We start from the raw sequence: 23,055 nt of genomic DNA, 5'->3' as shown, positions 1-23,055 counted from the left end.
CACTGATAAAACAGGAACATGTATTGTGTCAGCACATGTAATCACATCCAAGGGTTACTGAACTGGAGGTGCACATTACCAAATACTTCCAATGGTCTTGCCAACAGTGTTGATAGCATCAATATAACCGAGAAATTGTCAGATGACCAGAACAAATTCCGAGACACACAAAAGGTTTTATTTCAGCATTGCCTTGAAACAATTAAATAGTGTTGAGGACAGCGTGCTCGCTTCTCCTGTTTCTCACTTCACTTTTCACCTCCTTCCCTTCATATATTACAGCCACACGGGTGCAAGTGATTCCCCTCGAGCAGAGGACAGGGAAGCAGTTCACATTTCATGTAGTGGTATGGAAATACAAAAAGAGCACAGGTCACAGGTCCCACCAGTGCACTGAAAGTCAGCCAACAGATCTCACAATGATATGGGTGTAATAATGCAGTGGACTGCTATTTGATTTTTTAAAAAAAGAGAATTGCAGTCTTAATAAACATATCTGATGTAACAAGGACAAGCTGGATTTGTTGTTCACAAACATGAGAAACAAATGTCATAATTTTTCAGAAAGGAAGTTTGTTCTTGTGCTCACTGTGCCGCTTACAGTCTGGACAAAACTTTACGAAAAGTGGTGATTTAAAAAAAGAAAAAAAAAAAGAAAAGAAATCCTTGATAAGAGAGGAAATAAAATGCAGAGACATTTTGTCTGATTCAGTTCACTGGAGAAATCAAGAGGCTATGTCTATCATGATCCACAGGGTACACCTCTTCATTGTGGCATGTGGTTTAGAGCATCTCACACAAGCAACAGTTACTGAAAAATACAGATTTCTCTGAACAAAGAAGAGGAGAGGAAAAGAATGTGTTTCACTCTGTAATGTCAGTCAAGCCTTTCTTGTGTACACACTGTATGAACAAAACTATGCCAGTATGCTGAGAGATTCTGGTTGAGAAGTGTGATGTGGCTGAGCTCACATACAAATGTTGGATTGAAAGTGGATCTGGATATAACTGCTACGCATATCAAGGAGTTATGTCTCTATCACCCTCTAAATAGGAGGTAGATTGGAAAGAAAGCAACAGTTCGTTGAAAACTCACAATGGGACCGAAGAAGCTGCAAATGGTCCTGGTACACGGTACACTTCTCACCCGTGGAACGTACAACACGGAACACACCAGAATAAAGTCCATTCACCTCTCACTAGCCCCACTGTGGGCCGGAACTGCAAATTTAGGGGCCGTCTTAAAATATATAAATAATAACAATAAGAAAAAAGAAAAAAACATAAAGCTCTACACTTATTGAATAATCTTCACTGTTATTCCTCAGGTTTTTAATGTGTTCACCACTTGTTGGTTCAACATGGTAATCTGTTGGTAATCGGGAAGTGCAGGAGCTGATACTAATACATATAGCACCACAGACGCAACAGGCTTCAGAGAAGAAACAAATGCATTTCAATGGAAAAAAATTGGTTCGCAATGATGACAAACATACTGTAATATTTTTCTCTGCCAACAACCAAACAAATATTTATATAACTAGGAGCTGTATATCATATCATTTTGCTCTTTTCACACAGTGTTTCAGCATTACAAAAAGTAGGAGATATTACATATCAGTGGTTTGACAAATTGTTTTTGTTTGATTTGATCAAATGATTTCAACTGTGCATAACCTTCTAATACTCAGCTACAGACATGAATGTATATTGAAATCTGTTTGAAAACAATTGCTCTGTGGATAGACTGCATCACCCTCAGGTACAGTTCTTAAAAAAAAAGTGTTGTATCAGTGCAAAGGTCTAAAGGCAGATGGTGAAACGTGCACACTAGCCAAAAGTTTATATTTGTGTCCGAAAAATGGCAGCCTGTGGAAGAGGTTAGAAAGGGTGTCAGGGTGGAAGCGACAGCATAGTGGACGCCGGTGTCTCTCTCTGTGTTGCTCGTGACGATGGAAGAGATGGAAAAGTCTACTGCATGGACAGCAGGCTGTCGGAGGAGGAGGAGGCGGGAGGAGGACAGGGCATGGAGACGGAGACGGAGGAGGCGGAGACAGACGGGGGGGCTCCCGAGGGAGTCTGACTCGTGGCTTTGGCCCCTGGTGAGGAGTGATAGTCCAGTGCGAGGAGTAGAGGAGGTCGGCTGGGGAGGGGCGGGGAGGGGAGGGGAGGGGGGCGTCTGGGACTGGCGTGGACGGCTGGGCAGGGTAGAGATTCAGGTGATGACAGTGGGACCCCGGCGTCCGGTCCGCTCGTGGATGTCGGAGATCTTCAGGGCGATGGCGATGAGGGGTCCCAGCACCACCTGCCGAAAGATAGACATTTGCGGTCAAATATTTCTGAAGGTAGTAGTGGAAAACATCATCTATTCACTCCTGGTTAGAAGAACAAGGCAATGTGGCAAAGCAAAATGCACAACCCCTGCATGCATCTTACTTTAAATAACCTCATGTCCTGTTGTAATTCTTTACATAATGAAAGATCATGATAACACCACCAATCACATCTAAAAGGTCAGTTTGCAAACATCAGACAACTGAATGAGCACAATGCACCAAACAGTATAATATTCATTAACCTCTGCAAAATGCAAGCAAGTACTTGAAATCAGCTATGGGGATTATACCTTTTTGATGTCACTTAATACTACAATTGTGCTTCTGGTATACATTGCAATCTCAGTCGCAAGTTTATCTGAGAAACCTTTGCATAGCAAGTTTCTCTAAGCAGGGGTGGGCAAGCACTTTCATCCGGCCCGCCAAGCATTTAATTTGGTTATCAGGCTGCTCGCTATTTTTTTCCTGTGATAGAGACGACGTTGGTTAGCTGCACATTCCTTAGAGAATGTTTACAATGTCAATGTCAAAACATCATGTTAAATGAAGGTACAGCTCTAGCCATAGCTGAGCAGGCAGAAGATCATTAAATTGTTCTTAAAGCGACAGTGCACAATTTATACATTTGTTAAACAGCATCAAATTAGCATTTTTAAGCAATATTTTAAAACAAATACTTTTGATAGGCTATAAAAAATGTATTTTTGTGTGTGTGTGTGTGTGTGTGTCGTTTGGGGAGGTTGTGCGGCCCGCGGGCCAATTTTCAAAACCCAATGTGGCCCTTGAGCCAAAAGGTTTGCCCACCCCTGCTCTAAAGACATGAACATATTTTGGTATCTATTATCCACTCAACACTTGGCCATGCCAGTCCATGTTATTCATGTATTGTTTGTAATCACTGGAAGCTATAAACTAGCCGTAGGCCTTATCAATTCAGGAAAACAACTCACAGCCTGATAATGACTGGACAATCTATGATGATGTGGAACTGTTATTCCAGATCGATAGTACTCCATAGTATTAGAAAAAAACACCAATAAAAAGATGACAGACAACAAAACAATTCCCTTAGTCGTGAGAGCAGCATCAATGTTGTGATGATGCTGGTGGTCAGGGTAGCTGTGTCACTTTGGCATTACAGTTGCTCAGACTATTTGCACAGCACTGTGTGAGTTCTAAACATATACTATGAACATCAAAGAGAAATAATTGGTGGGGTCTGTCCACCATACAGATACTTTTTCACGCATATCCGTAACCTTTGCCCTTGCCAATGCCAAATGCACCTATGCACCCACTTTATCTAACCAGCATCCATCCAATCAAGTTACTAATCGATATGGGCAAGATAAAAACACACAATAAACTGGGCACATACTTATCATCTGGCTTTGGGTATACATATCACTAATAACAATATTGAAAGGCAAAATCTTCATTTTTCCTTCTGGTTAAAAATGGCTAAAATGAAACTGAATAGTTGGTTAAAGGAGAATTCTGGTGTGATATTGACCTAAAGTGTGTTGAAACATGATACCGAGTGTGAACGTATGTCTCATAGCCCATCTCGGCTTGTCCCCTGCACTCCAAAATCTGGCGCTAGTTAGCCGATGCTACCAACAGATTTTTCAATGGTGGTGCTTCGGCATCGGGCTAGCCATGCAAATAAATCACTGTTTTACACCATTTACGAGGCTCAATGTATCTCCACACTTCATTGGTAGACTTCCGAGGGCCCTGACATTTAAAACGAGACATTGAGAACTTTGAAAAAGCACTGGTAGTTTACTTACAAGACGATTTATACAGACAGTATCTTCACGAAGTTTAGCGTTTGCAGCCATCTTGAATTTAGTCACGATAAGTCGAGCGACGAGTAAGAATGAACAGGTATGATAAGGGATCAGATTCCAAAAATAATTCAGTGGAAATGCATGGATTCCAGTTTCTTCCAGTAGCAGCAACTGGAATCCATGCATTTCCACGGGATTATTTTTGGAATAATAATAAGAAGAACTTTGTCCTGCATGTGGACTAAAGATAGTTGGGGTGTGGGAACCTCTCTACCAAATCATGGAGGCCTACCTGGGGTTCCCTGTTGTGTCTCTCTGGGTCCCTCTCGAAGCTCTCGGCGTAGATGCGGATGGTGGCCCCCACACCCACGCCCGTCCCACTGAGGCGGAAGATGATTCTGGACGAGTCCGAGAAGTTGATCTTCAAACCCTGGAGAGGCAGAGAGAAGACACCTGTTACGAGGCGGTCCTGGCTCAAGCTCTTCGTTGTCTAGGGTATGTTCAATTAAACTAAAAAGCCTACCGCAACTCGCAACCAACAGAAACAAACACAGAAAGACCTGAGAACCACCCTCCACGCTAGCCCTACGTGTGGTGCACAAACTTGGAAGTAGGTCCTAACTGTGGTGTGTGTGTGTGCATGTCAGCTTGGCAGGAGAATCAGAGAGTGGTCACCTACCTGTGGCATCCTCGCGCTCCTGGCCCGGTACTCCGATACTTGTAGCCCTATGGCCAGCCCAAGCGATGGTTCTCGTACACGTTCAAGTTTTTATTATAATTTGATGGTGCTTTTTCTAAAACCAAAATATAGTCCACAAATGGCGGCAACGTGCAGGGACAAACAGGCCACAGCTCCCGCTGGGCCTTGCATAACGAATTGCTGCCAAAACAGTTTCTCTTCAAAAGGTTACGACAGGTGTTCAATTTACCAATTAGCCACAGGTAGTGACATCACTGAAACCCCGCCTGTAAGTCAGTACTTGCCCTACAATGTGACCCTAACCTATCGTAACACACCTTTATCAAGGTTCAAAAGCATTCTCTTTTCCTTTAATATTTGCTAGTCAGCCATCTTCATACATTAACATACCCATTTGAAAACAGTTGATCAAACTCTGAACTTTGGCAAGTATTTTTCCCTCAAATCGGTGAATTTGTAGAAATTAATGTACAATTAAAAAATATAAACATTTCTGAAGAATATTCTTTCAAGGCTTGTTGAAAATCAGAGCAGACTAAACAATTCCAAAGTGCAGTTTGACACAGGCTTCATAATACACTGCCCTTAATGACAAATGCCCTTAAGTGCAAATAAACCGCCCCACAGAAGACAGTCAGTTTCCACAATACACACAAACAACATGACTACTGAACTACTCCACGTAGATCATATTAGACTCAAGACACCTGCTCTCTTCACTGCTTTTGAGCTGCTACCTTCAGGCTGCAGGTACCGTTACCCAGCCCTCTTAAGAAATAGGACAAAACAGTCATTTATACCCCATGTGATTATGTCTATAAACAAATTCCTGTGAGATAAGAGTAGGTCATGACGCCTTCTGTACCTCTTTTCAGCGGGTCTAGACGGTGATCTTTTTGAGTTGATCTTTTTTCCCTTTCTTTTCCATTATTGCACTTATTTTTAGTTTTTATCTCTAACTCACTAAGGACCCCTGTGTGATACTGGGGTACTGTGGACTGATGCTGCAATGTTGTTCTCACTGGCAAAAGGTTTCCCAACAGGGACAATAAAGAACCTAACTAACTAAATGTGTAAAAATGAATGTACAATCAAAAAATATGAACATTTATGAAGAATATTCTTTCAGAGCAGACCAACCAGTCCAGTGCAGTGCAGTTTGACACAGGCTTCATAATACACTGCCTTTAATGAGTGCAAATAAACCTCTCCACAGAGGACAGTCAGTTTCCACAATGCACACAAACTCTATGACTCATTGCTGAATTACTTCACGTAGATCATATTAGACCAAAGACACCTGCTCTTCACTGCTTTTGGGCTGCTTCCTTCAGGCTGCAGGCACAATACAATTCAATTCTGTAAGTCTGTAACTTTGCTGAATTATTTCACATAAAGTAAACACCTGACATTTGTGACACTATAATTTACTCTAAGCTGTACTCCCCATTCACCAACTGATATGGTCTGTGGTCAGACTGATCCAGGGTGACCAATAGCATGATCATGTATCAAAGCATACTGCACATTCTCCTGCAGCAGCAGAATCAGCCACATCAGGAGGCCAGTGGTCAGTTGTATGGATCAGGTAGAAGGAAAAACACTCAAAGACGTCAAGCCTAACACTGCCCTCTTCAGGAGTCTTAAAAAATCCAGAGTAGCTCTTGGTAGAGTACTGTAAATTAACTGTTGGCATACAATATATATTTCACAATTCTGCCAGCAGGCTAAAAAAGCTGACTGTAGTGATAAGACACTTGGAGCAGCATTCAGACTCTAAAAGCACTGGATTGCGGATGAATGAAAAGTATAAACAGACTTGTGCACTGGGACAGGACAGCTAAGCTCCTCACTGGACGAAGGCACGCTGTGCCTTTGGGGAGGTCCCCTAAAAGAGATACTGGTCATTATCACAGCGCACCACAAAGTCTCTGTGGATGGGCTCCCACCAGGACAGTCTACAGATGGTATAACTGTTGGAATAGTACACGATTCTTGGGAGTGACATAGTGATTAAATTTGATCAATATTTAAATAATTATGCTTCCAACATGAGTTTCATCAATCTTACGTAATTTCCTGTACTGTTAGAGTGATATCTTTTAAAAGATAATCATCACAAAACAAAATACTTTCAAACTAGCAGGGCAAGGTGAAAAAAAGGCAAACTGGATTCTACATACGGGGCAACAAAAGCTTGTCTCCTAAAGTGGCACATGTCAGTGCAAATGTGTGTCTGCAAGAGTGACAAAGAGACTGGAGGGGGGGGGGGAGTGCAAGAGGACTTCAGTGGTTCCCCATAGCAGCGCGAACGGAATAGCTGTGCTAAGCTCCCTGTCTTCATAGCCCCGCCGCATATGTAAGCGCACATTTATGTAGTCAGGCTGCTTCTGACTGTCTCTCTGACTGGGTGACAATGTGTGTGTGTGTGTGTGTGTATGTGTGTGTCTGTGTCTGTGTCTGTGTGTGTGTGTGTGTGTGTCTGTGTCTGTGTCTGTGTGTGTGTGTGTGTGTGTGTGTGTCTGTGTGTGTGTGTGTGTGTGGGGTTAGACAGCTGATACCCTTGTGGAGGGCCTCCTCGGTGCCACTGACAGTTGCGGAAGAGAGGGGCAGCAGCTGAAACAACTCTGGCGTGTGTGGAATGCGCTGCTACTGTGATAACACCCACAAGGACAGGCAGGGATGGATTAGACCGGAGCTGATGTCTAACACACAAAAAGATTTATGTTTTATGTTTTCCTATCATTCATTTCCTGAAATTTTCTAGCTCCATATTCTAGGCTTGCTATTCTCTGCAACCTCAGAATCCACAAGTGTGTTTTTTCCACAACGTGGAATTTTACATTTACGTTTTCCTTTTGAAGCCAGCACTAAAATGTTTGGTGTTATCATGTTGGAGATTAAATACATTTATTTTCAAGTATTGTTCCACTGTGTGTATGTGTATGTGTATGTGTGTGTGTGTGTGTGTGTATGTGTGTGTGTGTGTGTGTTGGATAGAGTCTTCACACATTTCTGGTTGGAACAGAAGAGTCAGCTGAGAAAACCTCTGAGGAGAAAAGTCTGGGTGTGAACGGAGGAAAAAGGGATGAGAGGGTATGGAAAGAGAAAGAGAAGGAGGGATTAGAGAGATGGCAGAGACGGATGGAACAGAGAGAGGTCATCCGGAGTGTTCCATTGACCATGACAGGGTTGGGCTTGTTGCTGTGGAGAGAAGCTTCCAGGCTTCTACTATTCTAGCCTCACCCTCTCTCTCTGTGTGTGTGTTCTGGCTCCATGCATATGTGTGTGTTTACATTCTTCCGAGGAGTGTGTCTGTGTGTGTGTGTGTGTGTGTGTGTGTGTGTGTGTGTGTGTGTGTGTGTGTGTGTCTGTGGTGTGGAGGAGGACTGAGGTTGTTCACATTTGTTTCAGGGCAGTGGCCAAACTGTTAATGTAATTTAATTCCTTGGACATAAGGTGTCTTAACATACATGGACTACATTCTTATACTCTATCTTCAGTCCTTCATACTCCTGATAAACTGATTTTTTGGTATGCGAAACCCGGAAACTTGAAATTTGAAATTCTTCCTTGTGTTCAAGGGGCAAGGGGCTTTTGTCTAAAACTAGTGAGCTAACTAGCTAACAGCCAACAGACTTGCCTTGCTAACAATAACACTACAGTTGGCACTGATAAAAGCTAACTTGATAACTGATACGAGGCCACAGTGGTGTGCATTTCCAACTCAGAGGACAGAACTCACCTTCACATAACCATATACCAGCTAAATTCTTTAGAAATGTACCTTAAAAACCATACAAACATAAATGTCTCTATTAGATCATACAGAGGCTGAATGATAAGTGATCTCTCACCTGGTTCCTAGCCACAGTCCCATCAACAGGGTCGATGTACTCAAAGTTGTCGGCCTTCTCCACAGTGTAGACGTTGTTTCCAACTGCAAACTTCTGACTGCAGAATGCTTTGTCTGTGATGACAGCTTCTAGGTCCTTCATCAGGTAGAATGCAGCTCTGGGGTCGATGGCTTCATAATCAAACCTTGACACATGAGTAAAAACAAGGCATCTGATAAGTAGGAGTGATGATGTTTTTGTGATTTCATGAAAGTCACATACATTCCCAGATGCACAGATTAAGGTGGGCCACTTCACTGTCATTGAGAGTGTCATTAAGTATGCATGTTTTAGTTTAGCTTATGATGACACGCAGTAACATGTTACTGCAACCGTGCGCACAAATATGACATCAGAAGAAGAACACCACATTTACAGCTAGCCATGGCTCCATAAACCAACGTAAATCATTTCTAGTGCCAGCGTCCCTCTGACTCTAAACTTTGTGGGACGCCTATGTGGGAACAGGGCAAGGCCAAAGCTAAGGAAGGGCTTTGTCAAGAGCTGCAGGAGCCAGGTAAGAGGAAAGGATATGCTTTTACTACAACACAGCCATGATGATGAGAGCCCTATGAAAAAACATGAAAGTCGCCGCAAACTAATGCCCTATGAATTTGCTTTCCACACAGCCAATCATAAACGACTAATTTAACACCACGGGTGCTAAAATGGCCTTGGGCTGATGACATGAAACCAGGTCAGATAGATAGAAAAACTGCTAACGGGGCCATTTAGAAAGGAAGGGTATTAGTTCAATAACAGTCTTTACACAGGCACATTGACAAAGAGCAAGCCTCACCGGCAGAAGAAGTTGCGTCCAAATTTGGCCCAGTGGTCCCTGACGATCTCCTCCACGCCCTGCTTGCGAGCGGCCATGATGGACAACCACACCAGCACCGTCCACAGGCCGTCCTTCTCTCGGATGTGATCGGAGCCTGGACATTACATCAGAGGGGGACAGAAGGGCGAAACTCTGCACTCATGAAAGGTAAATAAATCCAAATGTTATTGCAGCTACGCTCCAACAAAATGCACTTTTTGCAAGTTCTCTTTCTGGCCAGAGGTGCTCTGAAACAGTCTCAGCTGGGAGGAATGGTGGAGGAGGTGGGAAGGATCCTTAGTGATGGACCCAACCTTTCTTTCTACTGCGTAACTGCAAAGGTCTTAAGAGTTGGGTCTGAGAGAAACCAGTGATTTTGGTTGAGTGTTGTGTGATGATTCTTGTGAGTTGTTCCTTGTCTTTGTCAGGAAGTTGTACCAGGATGCAATATTGAATGCGAAGACTGATTCAATTAGTGACCTTTCAAAGCTCCTCACTGATGAAGATGTGAATGTACATGCAATGAAATGTATAAGTAAAGGGGAGAGTAATGAAGGTTGCATACTATATATATTACACAACTTAGATGTGGACTGGGTGATGTAATTTTAACCTTCAAATAAAGTAGACATTTATTATTTATTATATGCGTGCATTATTGTGGACATCTTTACTATTAAAATGGTATGTTCCTTTTCAGTATTGATGTCAGATATGATCAGATATTTACAGTTCATCGCAACTGGTTGACGCTGCTCATATTGATCTGGTTTCAGACTTCAGTCTGTTTCACTGTTTATATCACATAGGCTACACATATCTAATGAATACCAAATGTGCCTGGAGAGAAGTTCTAATGGAATGACATAAACAAGATTTCTTCAGAACAATATGTTTACTGTATGTTGGAAGAGATGAGATGTGGTGAACCACATAAATGTTCCAGAAACATCTGCACATGAGATAAGCTCACCATCTCTCTCTCTCTCTCTCTCTCTCCCCCTCTCTCTCTCTCTCTCTCCCCCTCTCCAACCCCATCTCTCTATGTCTCTCTCTCTCTCTCTCACTCCTTCACTCTCTCTCCCTCTGTCTCATCGCATCTCTCTTACTCTCTCTCACTTCATCTCTCACCCTATCTCTCTGTTTCTCTCTCTCTCTCTCTCTCTCTCACACACACACACACACACACACACACACACACACACACACAACCCATTTCTCTCTCTCTCTCTCTACACTACTTTGACTCAAAGGCCTCCATTGGCACGAGCCCTCATATAGCACAGTTCATATATCATCAGGACTAGTGCAAGCGTACAAACACACCCCATTGGACAAACATTAAGGGCCCTTTCTCCTCAAGGGAGGGATAAGCGTCCATTATACCAGCTGGAGCTTTTACTGGGGGAACGCTCATTTAAAGTGCAACTGAGCACACTGACTCCTATTTATCATCAGCCGAGCTGAGCAGCCACCACTACCACCATGTTTGGAAGTCAAAGACAATGTTACATAACAAACACTCCATAAATTCAATCTTTCAGACCAAGCACGAGGCACAATAACAACAAACAGGAGATCACATTCAGGATGGAAAAAAACCCATAAAGGTCTCTTCAGATGATAGGTTTCCTGCATAACAATATGACTTTGTTGACCTACTACTTAAAAGCAAAAAGATGGATACTTCACATACTTCCTGAGGAGATAAAGGGTAAAGGCTAAGGGAGGACATTTTGTTACTGTCCTAAACATGAAAGCCAAGTTCACTCTTTCCTCCAAGGACCCAATCACGCCCTGCAATTCAATACAGCTTAGGAGCAAATGCCGTTGTTGGTTTAACTAATGATGGTCTATTGACTATGATCACTTATTACGTGATACACTTATTCCTCCATTCACTGAGCAGGACACTGATTGGATGTACTTACGTAGCTTGTATTAGATTTATTTGTACTGCCGTTTGCAGAGATGCTGTAGTTGTGAAGTGCATATCTGGAATTCCAAAGTTATTCAATAATCAAGGAATCAGGAGAGGGCTGAGAACTCAAGTCACCCATAATGGGCTTTCCCATAAAAGGGTACCCACAAATTTCACATTTCAGTGGAGAACATTCAACAAACCACAATACAATACTCTCTCTCTCTCGCTCTCTCTCTCTCTCTCTCTCTCTCTCTCTCTCTCTCTCAATCTTTTGTTCCCACTCCCCCCTTCCTCCGTGTCAATCTCAAACAGAGAGAGATTTTCCTGGTCTTGGGGAGGCTGCCAGGGGGACTCCTTTGGGTAGCAGGCCTTCAAAATGCCATATTCCTTTTATAGCAGTGGAACGTCTTGTATTTACAGAGTTTTATTTACAGTTAATGTCAAGAGGATTTCAGCGAAAGTGCACACACTCCTTTTTGTCATGTTGACGTGTAGGTGGGTTACATTAAAGCCAATAGCTCTTTTTTCTGTCAGGACAGCTCATGGAGAACCCTAGCAAGCCCTGAGAGCAGTAAATAAAAGTCACTTTCCAAGACGGAGCGCCCTTGTTAGCATGATTACATCCCCCTGACTTGTGTTTGATATGTGTTTCTTGGTTTTGTTCAGGAATTTAGTCTCCCTGACAGTCTCAACTACTAAATAGAAAAGACAGATGCTGAATCACTGTATTCACCCTAGGGGACGACCTTGGTCCTCCTCATGTGAACTTTCTGCTTCTGCAGATGTTTGTGTCTTGTAATGACTTGAAAACATGCACTGAATACGTGTGGGGAAGCCTACATGTACATTAAAGTGTATCAAAGTTTCTGAGTGTACCTGACAAAATGGTTCATAAATATATTGTGGCGTATTGGGATGAAGTCAGCAGGCCCGTGAGGGGCTGTGATGATGAGTACTCACCTGTTCCGAAGCTCTCCTCCCCGCAGAAGGAACACCGCCCAGAGTCCATCAGGTTCCCGAAGAACCTCCACCCAGCAGGAGTCTCATACAGGGCCACCTTCATCGCCTTGGCAACCCTGGGTTGGGGGGGTGGGGGGGTGCATGTGGAGTTCAGAACTCAGTGATGCTAGCCAAAGGAATGGTACTTTATGACTTCAAATAGCCCCTATCTTGCCATCCGTTCACAATCCTGATGAGACTCAGGTAGCTAGATAACATTCTAATAACAAACACAGAACAAGGTGTGCAGGTTTGCTTGTTTTAGCAGGTGACATTCCAATCATACATGTGAAGAGTTCTGTGTAATAAAAAAAAGTTGTACTGTGTTCTGCTTATATAAACTATTTGTGAGTAAGAGAGGGATTATTATTGAGAAAGGGAGTGGAATTTGGAGTGCTTGTTTACTTCCCTCTCCTCAGTCCCTGTAGAGTATCAAGCAGCAACGAGCCAAAGAAGCTAACCCAACTCAGATCTGTCACATCAGTTCTACTGAGAACGAACACATATGACAGAAGCAAATATATAGAGATAGAGAGAGATAGATAGAGAGAGAGAGAGAAAGAAGAATCAGATCTTTGTTTCCCTCCATTTACTCCATCTTTGTTCCACAGCAGCGTGACCAAACAAGAGAGTCACTATTCTGCTGCATCGTGGCATGGACCAGTTACCGCTGGCAACCACTGTAAACACAAACCGCCCACAAAAACAGACCTCTACAAAAATGGCATGTTATACGGCAACCACGATACCACCCCAGCGTGTATAGTATCAATTTAAACTCACGGACTGCATACACACGTTCCTCTCACTTAGTAATCAACATCGCCCTCAAACATACGGTATGTTCTTAAACTGACCTAAAGTTCATATAAATATTCACCTGACTCATAATCAGTGGTCGCCCCCCTGACCAACATCTGAAGGTTTCGCTGCTTGGCATCTCCTATTCAAACAGTTCATAAGCGAAGCCCTCCCTGCATGCTGATCTATTCCCCGGCCTCCAGAGCAGCATAAACACGCCGGACAAAGTGGCCCTGAGTGTAAACAGAGCTGCTGAGAGGCACTCCTAAAAAGGCACAGTGCTGGGGGGACGCCACACACACACACACACGCGCGCGCGCACACAAACACACACACACACACACGCACACACGCACAAACACACACGCACACGCACGCACACACACACACACACACACACACGCACGCACACACACACACACACACACACACACACACACACACACACACACACACACACACACACACACACACACACACACACACACACTCTCTCTCCAGGTCCAGGCCTCTCCAGAGGGGAGCAGAGCAGCCCAGCAGGCAGAGGCACAGAGAAAACAAGACCCACTCACTACACCACTACACACACACACACACACACACACACACACACACACAGCACCACCACCAGTGTTTTTAAGCGCCTTTAAACAAACGACAGCAAATGCGGTTTCACTTAATCCGTTGGAGGGTGTCAACAGAAGGGTCCTCTCCTAATCACCATAGCTGATTAAAGGGCTCTGAAAAGCCACGGTGCTGCTCAGTAAACTCCCATCTTCCTGCTTAGATACGCAAACTCCCATCCTCCTGCTTAGATACGCAAACTCCCATCCTCCTGCTTAGATACGCAAACTCGCTGGGCTTTGCCAGCTTGCCCATTTGCCATCACTGAAAAGAAGACCATCGCCCCTTTAATAGATACGGTATAAAAATAACATTGATCTGGAGGGCGAGATCCATGGGAAAATCCAAATGTACTTTAAACATGCTGTACTGGGAACTACAATAACAATGTTCTTGAGTCAGTGTTTTATTGCCTTGTACATTACTGGGTATTCCCTGGTGGCCCCTCTCCTTTAGACATTCCTGAATTAAATCCTGAACTTAAATCCTGAATTTTTCAACATATAGTCTAAGCTGATGACACATTATATCGTGACAGCTTTTCTTGGAACACCTCGTCTTACTCTGAGGTCATTTTCTTCGGTGGAGGCGGCCTTGTCTGTTCTGAACACCCTATTTTAAGGAGCAATTTACTACTGACATTTATCCACACTGGCCCTGCTCCTGCTCCTGCCCCTGCCATGATCCCTTCTCCCCCTCCACCTCCTCTTCAAAATACTGAGAGGGAAGGATGTCATTAACCCACCACTTAGCACTTAGTATTTCGTCCTTCATGCGTTCCCCAGCAATTCTCAGTCTAACTATGGACAGTGCTAAGGTTTAGAAACACGGACAGGAATGACAAATAGTCTGGGAGATTCACATCTGATGGATTCCTATGGATTCCTATTGTAATGCGGCAGTAGGGGGGTTGTGGCAAAACATAGAAGCTGACAGTAGCTGACTCATACTTATTTGGGGCAGCCGTGGCCTACTGGTTAGCACTCTGGACTTGTAACCGGAGGGTTGCCGGTTCGAGCCCCGACCAGTGGATTCCCTCACGGGATCAAAAAAGTATATATACTTATACTTATTTGATTCATACATGATGGTGGCAGCAGTGTGATGTGAGTCATTTATAAATACCCTGTGATCTGAAAAAGCCCATCTAAAAGCCAGCTTAGACTTGGAATCATCAGCAGTGTCTCCATGAGTTATTATCTCTGATACAGAACTCAGAACATGAGTCACGGTGTGTATGATGTGGTTAAAACAAAACAGAAACACAAAACCAAATGCAACGGGTCGCCTTCTGGCCTCCAGCTCACACTGACCAATCGGTGACTCCGACATCACAAAATCAAAGCACAGCCGTGCAACATTCTTCCTCCACTCATTGAAACATGAAAAGGTTATGCAAACTGGGACTGATGTGACATAACTTTACAGATATATTTAGCTGCTGAAGGCCTCCCTCGTCAAGGCTGTGGCTGAGCTCACACTGTTATTCATAGTGGCCGAGGCCTGTCCAGTAACAAAATGCCTGGCCCCTCTGTTTGTCAGGCCCGACTGGGCCCCTGTAGGTTAGCACTTGGGGTTAACATTGATAATCCATGCTGTGTTGGGGGTAGTTCACCAAGCATGTCAAGAACTAAAACTGGCCCTGAAGGACAGATTTAACTTCAAACAATCGCTGTGTTTGACTATTACTGTGTCCCCTTCGCTGGTCACGTAGTCCAAGCTGCTGGTTCCAATGACCTTTGAGCCATAATGAAAGCTGTGCTGAAATAGGCCCCCTCGGACAGATCTTTAAAACTAGCTGAGTTCATGCAGCAGGGAGCTCTGTGCATGGTTAGTCCCTTTCCTCTTGCCATATTTAGAAGGAGAACATCCCCTGGTAACAGTCATATTACATACAGCTCTTGTGCTAAATGTATGGGAATGTAAACACCATCCAGTTTAAGAGAATACACACAGTGTTTTGGCGGTTTGGAGTAAGCATCAGCTTGCCAGGATCATTTGATATTTATTTCTGGCCCTTTTAACATGACTGGTGTGGGGGAGGTAAAATACCATCTGCGTCCAAATGGGTATTCCAAACACCCCAACTATCCAGGCAAACATTCAACCAACATTTGGACAAATGAGTCAAATCAAGACAAAACCAGTGAGGTTATCTCCATGAAAACAAAACAAAAAAACAAAAATACTTTTACCTCATCTTTGACCCCATTGCACATTTGAAATGTGATTAAAAAAAAAAAAAAAAGATTTTGACTGCACTAACACTGTCAGCACAAACATCTGGCATGTGCAGTCACAGAGACAGCCCACAAAAGTGATATGACATTTATTCAGATAGCAAACAGTGTATGTGTATGTCTCTCTCTCTCTCTCTCTCTCTCTCTCTCTCTCTCTGTCCATTTCTTGGGTGTAGTGGTGTACAAAAATCGACTTCTACATTCACGCCATTTCGATGATGGATGTTTTAATCTGATCTTTAATCATTGTCCATGTGTTTCCCATAACTACAGCTATAAATTTCTCCCGTGCATGGGAACCCTGTATAAAGAATCAAAATCCTTGACCCCCCTGGAGCAAGAACTGGCAGACGACTCCATTTCTCCTGCACAGATGTCTGCTAATATAATTCCTTAGACCTGCTCCAAAAAACATTAGCCATTGAATTCTGCTCCCCTCCATTCCACAGAACATGTCCTGAGGCTAGGCAAGTGGGTGGTCTACTCTCTGGCCGAATGGGATCTCCATCTTTCAGGTACATCGGCATTTATCCTTCTTGCACAATGTCCCTACAGACTAGATACAGAGACGGTTGATAAAGCATGTATATTAAGGATCTTTGCTAGATATGTCCTGTGAGGTCACATCCTGTTCCCTTGTCCCCATCCCTGTTCTCAAGCTTTGCTACTGAATGCTGCAAACTAGACGACAGAACTTTTTGGCATACATGCAAGCTGGAATACTGTCCAATTGCTTTCAACAAAAACAACTTAATTTGGTACATGATGGATGTCTTCAGATTCAACTGAAGCTACAATAACCTATGCAATCACAGAGAAAAGCTAGTGTGTTTTGGAGTGATATCCTATGGAAGTGAATCACAGTTTAGTACAAAAACAAACCTACACTGCACACACACACGCACATACACACACATACACACACACAGAAAGTGAGAGAGAGAGAGAGAGAGAGAGAGAGAGAGAGATAGAAACACAATCAAATTATGCACAGACAAAGGAGCTTAATTTAACTAAACACACACACACACACACACACACACAGAGAGAGAGAGAGAGAGAGATAGAAACACACATAAAATTATGCACAGACAAAGGAGCTTAATTTAACAAAACACACACACACACACACACACACACACACACACACACACACACACACACACACACACCAACTCAGACCGTGCTGTGTAGTGTGTGGGTCATTTCTTGTAGGTGTGTTTGACTGCTACCTGTCGATGGCGGTGCTGGTGGGCATGCTGCGGGCAAAGCCCCGGACGCCCGACTGGCGGAAGTAGGGGATGCAGGAAAGGTTGGCGGCCACCACAGCCAGAGAGTCCGACGGGTTCAAGAAGAAACCATTTTGACCCAGAATCATGCAGCGATCCTGTCAAGGGAAGGCAGACAGTCAGACGCCACTACAAAATGCCTTCAGCTAAAGTCATGAAGTCTCATGATAAAGAAAAGAGAGAGAAAGAGCAAGTGTCTGCATTACTGAATAGACCAGTGATTCAAAGCTAATTATGGAGGAACATTGTCACCTACCCCATACAAGTTTACAAAAAATAGTATTAATGAACATACTGAGACAGCGATTCGCTTAGAATTATTGTTTGTTATTCTCATGAGCTTTGATTGGACTCCATACAGGCACAACTGAGGGGCAATACATATACAGTATTGTTATACAATCCATTATCTAATTTGTTTTCTCAGTGTCTGGGTAAATAAAATCAGAATGATAGCTGGAACACAAGAAACCGTGTTACATCTTGGTACTTTGAGCATAAAGTGTCACAAAGAAATCAATGTGAATGTATGTTACTGAAACTTCACATGTGAACATGGGCGTCAGCCAGCTAAGGCCAATAGCAGATTGATTGTAGTCGTTTAAATGGTTTTCATCTGTGTATGTTTTGTCAGTATATCAACAGCATTTGACATAGTTGCTCTTATTCTTTTGGTACTGAGGGCCCCAATGAACAATATCTCAAGCCTTTGGCTGCCTGACTGTTGCTTGCATTGGCACCAGTGACCATGACCTAGAGAGAATTGAGGGTTGCTGATTACCCTCCGCCAGAAAGCCAAGTGTCGTATCAACAAGCAGCCTAATCCCAGCCCTGATTAAGAAAATACGTGCAGGGATGAGAAATGGTTGGCTATCAGTGTGTATCAGGATGGATATGCAGGTCGTAATCCCACTCATGGATCCAGGTGGACACGAGAGTGTTTCAGACTAATCGAGGAGATTATTTGATGCTGAGACACCAAATGCTGTGTTTCATTACCTTTTGTGGAGTTGTCCCGGTACTTGAAAACGGATCATTTACTTTTTCTAACAAACAATCAGCCAGTTCTACACCACAATGTTAGCCTGGAAGCAAGCCCAAACTCATCCCCTCCCACAAAATGTGAGCCTGGCTATGCCAGACAACCACCATGAACATCGCAGCACATATTACCAGTAGTATTAGGGGCAGCATTACCTTGCACAACATCTGGTCTTCTATACAGATTATAAAACTATCTGACATGTGTTTGAGCTGTAAAATATTTCATGAACATAACGATGAATGACTCCACTGATTTTATACTGTGTGTACTTGCATTGAGCTACCACTATGGTCAATTTGGAGAATACTTGGTGCTCAGGGATTCAAGGGCGGACTCTCTGAATGCATGCCTGCTTGCTGACAGTACAAAATTTCAAAAGTTCAAAATGGCGCAACAGCAGAGCTGCACATTCCCTCACCCCATCTGCATCGAAGGCAGCTCCGAAGCCGAACTCTCCTCCCTTCATAGCATCGGCCAGCGCGGTGGCGTAGGTCAGGTTGGGGTCAGGGTACTGGCCTCCGAAGTCCTCCAGAGGGACACAGTTCACCGCAGAGTTGGCTGGAGCACCCAGCTCATCACACAGGATCTTCCTGACGTACGGGCCCATCACTGAGAAGCACGAGCAGAAGATAAGGAACAAAAAAAGCCCACAAATCTGCTGCTTCACAGATGTGGTCAGTGGAAGTTTCTACTGGTGGTTATCCAGCAGGACTGAATCTTGTGCCCAACTAAAAACTAAACACAGTGACTGAAAAGCTCCATAATGTCAGCTACTTTTAAAGATGCTTTTATGCTTATGTACTTTTGTATCATCAAAGATAATTACATGTGTTCTCTATATTGGATGATGTCACTGGTAATGATGACTGCTTTGGTACCTCCATTCATGGCATCCACCTTGATCTTCAGTTGGTCCGGTCCGGTCAGAAGGCCTTTGATAGCGCTGAAGTCAAATATCCCCCGCAGCAAGTTGAGGTACACGTCCACCGAATCCACAATCTCAACTGGGAACAAAACAGTACAACTTCTGAAATATACAATAAGGACTGACGATGTTTTAAATTTACAGATGGTAGTGGATTACTGTTTGTTCTGACTGAATACCTCGGAAGGGTTTGAACTTGTTCTCCAGGTCAAAGTCCTGGCGACCCAGTCTGGACAGGTCAATGCGCATATCTGGACAAATGGCGTACTCCTCTAGAGTACGGCTGACCTGATGGATCTTATCAATGACTGTATCTGGAGCAGGACCTGAAGAGAAAACACAAGCAAGCACAATAACATATCAAGGCAACTGGCGGAAAACTAGCACTGAAATCGCTTCAATGAAAAAAAGATATTATGACTGTTATTGGTAATACAACATTTCACCAAATATATAACTGGATGTGTACAATGTTTCCTGAAGGACAAGGGCATGATTCCAAAGAGTATCTTTTAGAGGAAAGCTGAAAGAATGAAAGCGGTTAAAAACAGGAGGATGGGAAAAGATGGCTCAAAAGCAATATCTTACAACATCTTACAGGAACATGTGAAAACAATCTCTCTGTTGGGCTACAAACTCTTTGCAGTGGATCTCACCTCCGTTGGCGACATTGAATTTGATCCCAAAGTCTCCAGCGGGGCCCCCAGGATTGCGACTGGCGGTGAGGATGATCCCTCCGATGGCCTTTATCTTCCTGATGATGCAGGATACGGCCGGGGTGGACAGGATTCCGTTGTGTCCGATAACCAGCCTCCCAATCTGGAGGACCATTCAAAAACATGCTGACTATCTGTCTGTTTCTTAGGATCCATCACAAATGATTAATACAATTTCTACACAAAATGTGCAAATTTTACCATTTAATTTCTTTTTTTCAACCTGAGGATTCATAGGAAAAGTGTATCCACTGCTGATCATGGTGTTCCACTGAGTGCTAGGCTTTTTTTCTGTAAACATCACATTAGTTTTTGAATCTGAAACATGTTTTATATGAACTAAGTGAATGGTGTATGCGGTATGGTCAAGGTTTTTGCCAGGCTGAATAAAACTGAACTAATCTTAGAAGGCAGAGGTTATGATAACAAGCATAGCACTGTATCATACAATAAATATAACATTTGACCTTTGAGGGTGCTTGGCATAGACAGTGAAATAAGCCAGTCAGAATTGTAATTGTAAATCCAACACGTTGGAAAACAGGCCTGGTTTCAATCACTGTTCAACTCCTTTAGGTATGTAGCCTACTGCTGTATGAAGCCATACAAATGCAATAATGAAGCCATTAATACATTTGTGTGGATTTCACAGACTTGGTGTCCAATTAGTCCAAGCATCTCCAAAGTTAAAGACCCTCTAGCATAGTTCTTTTAACTCTGCTTTTGTTGAATACTGAACCAATGAATATGGCAGAGGTTTATTTTGCCATTTGTATGCCAAGTGACACAACTCGGCTGTTTGTCCCTAATTTATCTTTTACAGGGGAGTTCAATGTTTTGTAATATTCAGGTGATTATTAAGATTATTCAAATACTACAGGATTACTTAAGTATATATGAAAACATCTGGCAGAGCACACTATTGCTACTACTTTACAGTACAGGGCTTGTAAAGCTAGGGTAGGCAGGACCTTGAAAGAATGAGATGTATATTGGTCTGGAGAGTATTTGCAATATCTTTGGGCAGAGATTACACACCATTCATGAATTTTATGCAGTTGACATCACTTTCTACCTTTGCTGAATGATCATGAGGTCGCGTTTTCAGTCATAAAGTGCGAGTCAAATGAGTTCAGCTTTTCTCTATTATTAGATTGTTACATGACTCTTTTGGCTCCGACGTTTGTTATGCTGACCCAGTGCTCCATTACACTTCAAGGTTCCTGAGCACTCACAAAAGAGAGAAAACGAGAGAGTAACAAGCCAACGGTCACCACCAGCTATCCTCTACTTATACCGGAGTCGTCCGAGCTCTGCTGCTCCCTCGGTACGAGCGTATTCCCTAAAAGCTTAGTACTGGTCATCCATATAAGGTGCTGTCTGGGATGCGCGCTGGGAGGGGGAGAGAGATTTCTCTGGTGCTACATGCCAACATGCGCTCCGCTCCCCCGGATTCATGAACTAGGTGTTTATACATCACCGGGGTAACAGACACGTTAATGTGCCACATTGTGCCATACCAATGTCGTGTCATCTCTCTGTCGGTCGGGAGGATAGCTGATACAGCCAGCATAGTTTAGATACCCATCCACAAATGCCAAAACATAAGCAGACAAGGCAATATTTAGAAATGGAGCGTGTGTGGATCAACTAAACTATGCCGTGGTGTTTCCCTCGTCTGTCCCGTCAGTAACGCAGCTATGCAGGCAGATTTTCGCTCCCCCAAGACGCACCCGGGCAGAAGGCACTAGGGGCATCCCCTGTATCCCCGAGTCTCCATCCTGAACGTGGAAGGTTAATGGGGGGAAAGTACCGATTCTGCAGGAAGTTGGAGGAGGAAGGATGGCAGGATGGCACTGCAGATAACATAACTTTGAACTTCAACACTGTTTACTCTACCATATTTCCCGTGATGTGGCCGCATAATAACCCTGATTTGCTCAAAAAGCCGTGTGTGAATTTGACACTAACAACCACGTGTATACTGTTATGACTAGTGCTATGACAAACTGAGAATAAACATAAGCAAGAGGACATGGCAGGCTAGTTGAACGGTACCTTGAAATCAACTTTAATAGACAGGCAGGTAATGGCGAGTGATAATGAGAGAGTGGTGATTGTGGAAGTTATTATAAAATAAAGAGAACACGACATGACAACAATTTAATCACACATACACCTACCCCATTTGCTGCGGCCATCTGTACGATAACTTCGATGGCTGTCCGGCTGAAATATCTCCCGTCACTGCCCACAACCATTGTACATCCCTGGCGGTCCCGCAGGTCGATGGATGACAAGACACTTTGAACATAGTTTTGCAAGTAATTTTTCTTGCTCTCAAACACTGTCGTCTTTTTCCTGAGCCCGTTAGTCCCTGGTCTTTGGTCATCAAAAGGTGTTGTCTGGACGGTAACGACGGGGATAGGGGTAGTCTCCATGATCTTCTTCAACCACCGGCAGCGGAGGCTTCGGCTATAGCGGGGAGAAATTCACGGTAGACTTCGTCTGCTGGTCAGTTAAACAAACACAAACTGGGCTTGAGCCTGAAACGTTTGAGAGAAGCGCGTTTGATCCACACTTGGAGAGCAATCGTTGAGAATGGGTGCGTCCTCTTCAATGACGATTTACAGTGAGTTGATGAAGCTGATACATCAACGGGTGCCTACAGTAATATTCATCTAAAGCACTGTTAACATTTACCTATAGGCTATGCGCATTAGATGTGAGTTTACGAAAAAGTCAGAGATCAAATACTGTGCTAGACAACTCCCTCTCCTACAAGTAAGCCTTTAGAAGGACAGCAGCTTGCCAAAAAAAAATTAGGGAGGGCCAAAAACTCCTATAATCAGCTGCGTCTCCTGCCAAAAATAACCCATGATGTGTGGGAAGAATAGGGTAGGGACCAAAGCTATGTAACCGGACGCTCCCTCTGTCCATGAACACT

At 43.5% G+C, this 23,055-nt stretch overlaps 1 protein-coding gene and 1 long non-coding RNA gene across 2 annotated transcripts; one reads left to right on the top strand and one right to left on the bottom strand.

Annotated features, from left to right (window-relative positions):
* Nucleotides 1–156: 156 nt before the first annotated feature.
* Nucleotides 157–22,938, bottom strand: pgm5 (phosphoglucomutase 5). The gene is made up of 11 exons (XM_042070374.1): nucleotides 22,292–22,938; nucleotides 20,049–20,211; nucleotides 19,572–19,718; nucleotides 19,346–19,471; nucleotides 18,886–19,076; nucleotides 17,366–17,520; nucleotides 12,430–12,545; nucleotides 9,525–9,660; nucleotides 8,687–8,870; nucleotides 4,422–4,559; nucleotides 157–2,305 (listed from the first exon to the last, which is right to left on the bottom strand). Exons 1-11 carry the CDS (start codon nucleotides 22,547–22,549, stop codon nucleotides 2,216–2,218), a joined length of 1,704 nt encoding a protein of 567 aa, XP_041926308.1. The 5' UTR covers nucleotides 22,550–22,938; the 3' UTR covers nucleotides 157–2,215.
* On the top strand, nucleotides 9,625–17,432 carry LOC121690056. Its single transcript, XR_006024979.1, has 3 exons — nucleotides 9,625–9,713; nucleotides 16,583–16,648; nucleotides 17,349–17,432. It is a non-coding gene; the product is annotated as an uncharacterized LOC121690056 (long non-coding RNA).
* Nucleotides 22,939–23,055: the final 117 nt, after the last annotated feature.

This window comes from Alosa sapidissima, chromosome 18 (assembly GCF_018492685.1).
Source record: "Alosa sapidissima isolate fAloSap1 chromosome 18, fAloSap1.pri, whole genome shotgun sequence".
Taxonomy (NCBI): domain Eukaryota; kingdom Metazoa; phylum Chordata; class Actinopteri; order Clupeiformes; family Clupeidae; genus Alosa; species Alosa sapidissima.
Note: the sequence above shows the minus strand (reverse complement) of the source record. Positions and strands in the feature narration are given on the sequence as shown.